A 1573-nucleotide genomic window follows, 5' to 3' on the forward strand; every position below is an offset into this window, starting at 1 on the left:
TCCCTTCCTCCCTTCCTCCATCCTTCCCTCCCTCCCTCCCTCCATCCCTTCCTCCCCCTTCCATTCCTTCCTTCCTCCCTCCCTCCTTCCATTCCCTCCTTCCTCCATCCTTCCTTCCCTCCCTTGTTCCTGTCTTCCTTCTTTCCCTCTCCCCTCCCTCCTTCTTTTCATCCTTCTCTCCTTCCTTCTTTCCTTCCTTCCTTCCTTCTTTCCTTCCTTCCTTCCTTCCTTCCACTCTTCCTTTCTTTCTGTACCAGAACTGGAACTCAGGGCCTCCTGCCCACCACTTGAGCCACGCCCCCATCACTGACTTTGCTTTTCAGCGGTTTCCTAGGGATACAGTCCTGTGGGCTCTCCTGCCCAGGCTGGTTTGGATCCGGGCGCTCGGGTCTCAGCCTCCTGAGGGTCTCCGAGGGTCTGGGAGGGTCTGGGTGGATCTGGGCGCTCGGGTCTCAGCCTCCTGAGGGTCTGGGTGGATCTGGGCACTGGGGTCTCGGCCTGCTGAGGGTCTGGGAGGGTCAGGGAGGGTCTGGGTGGATGTGGGCGCTCAGGTCTCAGCCTGCTGAGGGTCTGGGAGGGTCTGGGTGGGCCCTGAGGTGGCGGGGATCCTGGGTGCGAGGTGGGGGGGAGAGCTGGCCCGTGTCCCGCAGAGCATGACTGCAGCCCCTGCGAGTCCCGGTGGCGGTACCACGGCGACAGCTGCTACGGCTTCTTCAGACACAACGTGACTTGGGAGGAGAGCAGACAGTACTGCGCCAACCTCAACGCCTCGCTGGCCAAGGCGGCCAGCCCCGGCGTCCTGGTGAGGAGGCCATGCTGTGTGTGTGCATGTGTGCGTGTGTGTGCTGTGCGTGTGTGCTGTGCGTGTGTGTGTGCATGCATGTAGGTGTGGGGTGGCGTGTGCAGCAGTCCTGGGGCTGGAACGCAGGGCCTAGGCGCCGTCCCCCAGCTCTACGGCTCAAAGCAGGTACTCTACCACTTGAGCCACGGCGCCACGTTGGGCTTTTTGCTGGCTATGGGGGGATGAGCGTCTCACAGACTCTCCAGCCTGAGCTGGCTCTGAACCGTGACCCTCAGAGGTCAGCGTCTCCTGAGCCACCGGCCTCTCCCGGGAAAGCCGTGTGTCTGTGATTCCAGGCACTGTGAGCGCTTGGGGGGACTTCGTTTTCTTCCTTGGAAGAGGCGCTGAGGCCACCGCAGGCCGCGCGCAGGTGGGGTTTTAGGCACACAACAACACTATAATTAGAGCAACAGGCCAGGCCCCAGGTGATGAAGGTCGGCATATAGGAGACTGGTGGGAAGTGCCAGGAGGGAAACCGTATGTCTGAGCTGGTGGTGCACGGCTGCCATCTCAGCAGGAGGGAAACTGAGGCAGGGGGATTTTGCGTTTGAGGCCAGTCTGGGTTAACGACATCGTAAGAATTGGGGAGCGGGGGGAGGAAGAGGCGAAGAAAGAGCTGAAGTGGAGGGAAAAGGAGGAAGAAGAGGAGGAGGAGGAGGAGGAAGAAGAGGAGGAGGAGGAGGAAGAGGAGGAGGAGGAGGAGGAGGAGGAGGAGGAGGAGGAAGAGGAGGA

The 1573-nt window shown here is 61.2% G+C and overlaps 1 protein-coding gene across 1 annotated transcript in view; it reads left to right on the forward strand.

Annotated features, from left to right (window-relative positions):
* The window catches only part of LOC106001088 (C-type lectin domain family 1 member B-like), a 31784-nt gene extending 30638 nt beyond the window's left edge, over window positions 1-1146 (forward strand). Inside the window, exons 4-5 of the mRNA XM_013036232.1 lie at window positions 651-802; window positions 1138-1146. Coding sequence (XP_012891686.1) covers window positions 651-802; window positions 1138-1146 — 161 coding nt within the window. The remainder of the gene's footprint in view (window positions 1-650; window positions 803-1137) is intronic.
* The last annotated feature ends 427 nt before the right edge of the window (window positions 1147-1573 follow it).

Source organism: Dipodomys ordii, unplaced genomic scaffold (assembly GCF_000151885.1).
Source record: "Dipodomys ordii isolate 6190 unplaced genomic scaffold, Dord_2.0 Scaffold266, whole genome shotgun sequence".
NCBI lineage: Eukaryota > Metazoa > Chordata > Mammalia > Rodentia > Heteromyidae > Dipodomys > Dipodomys ordii.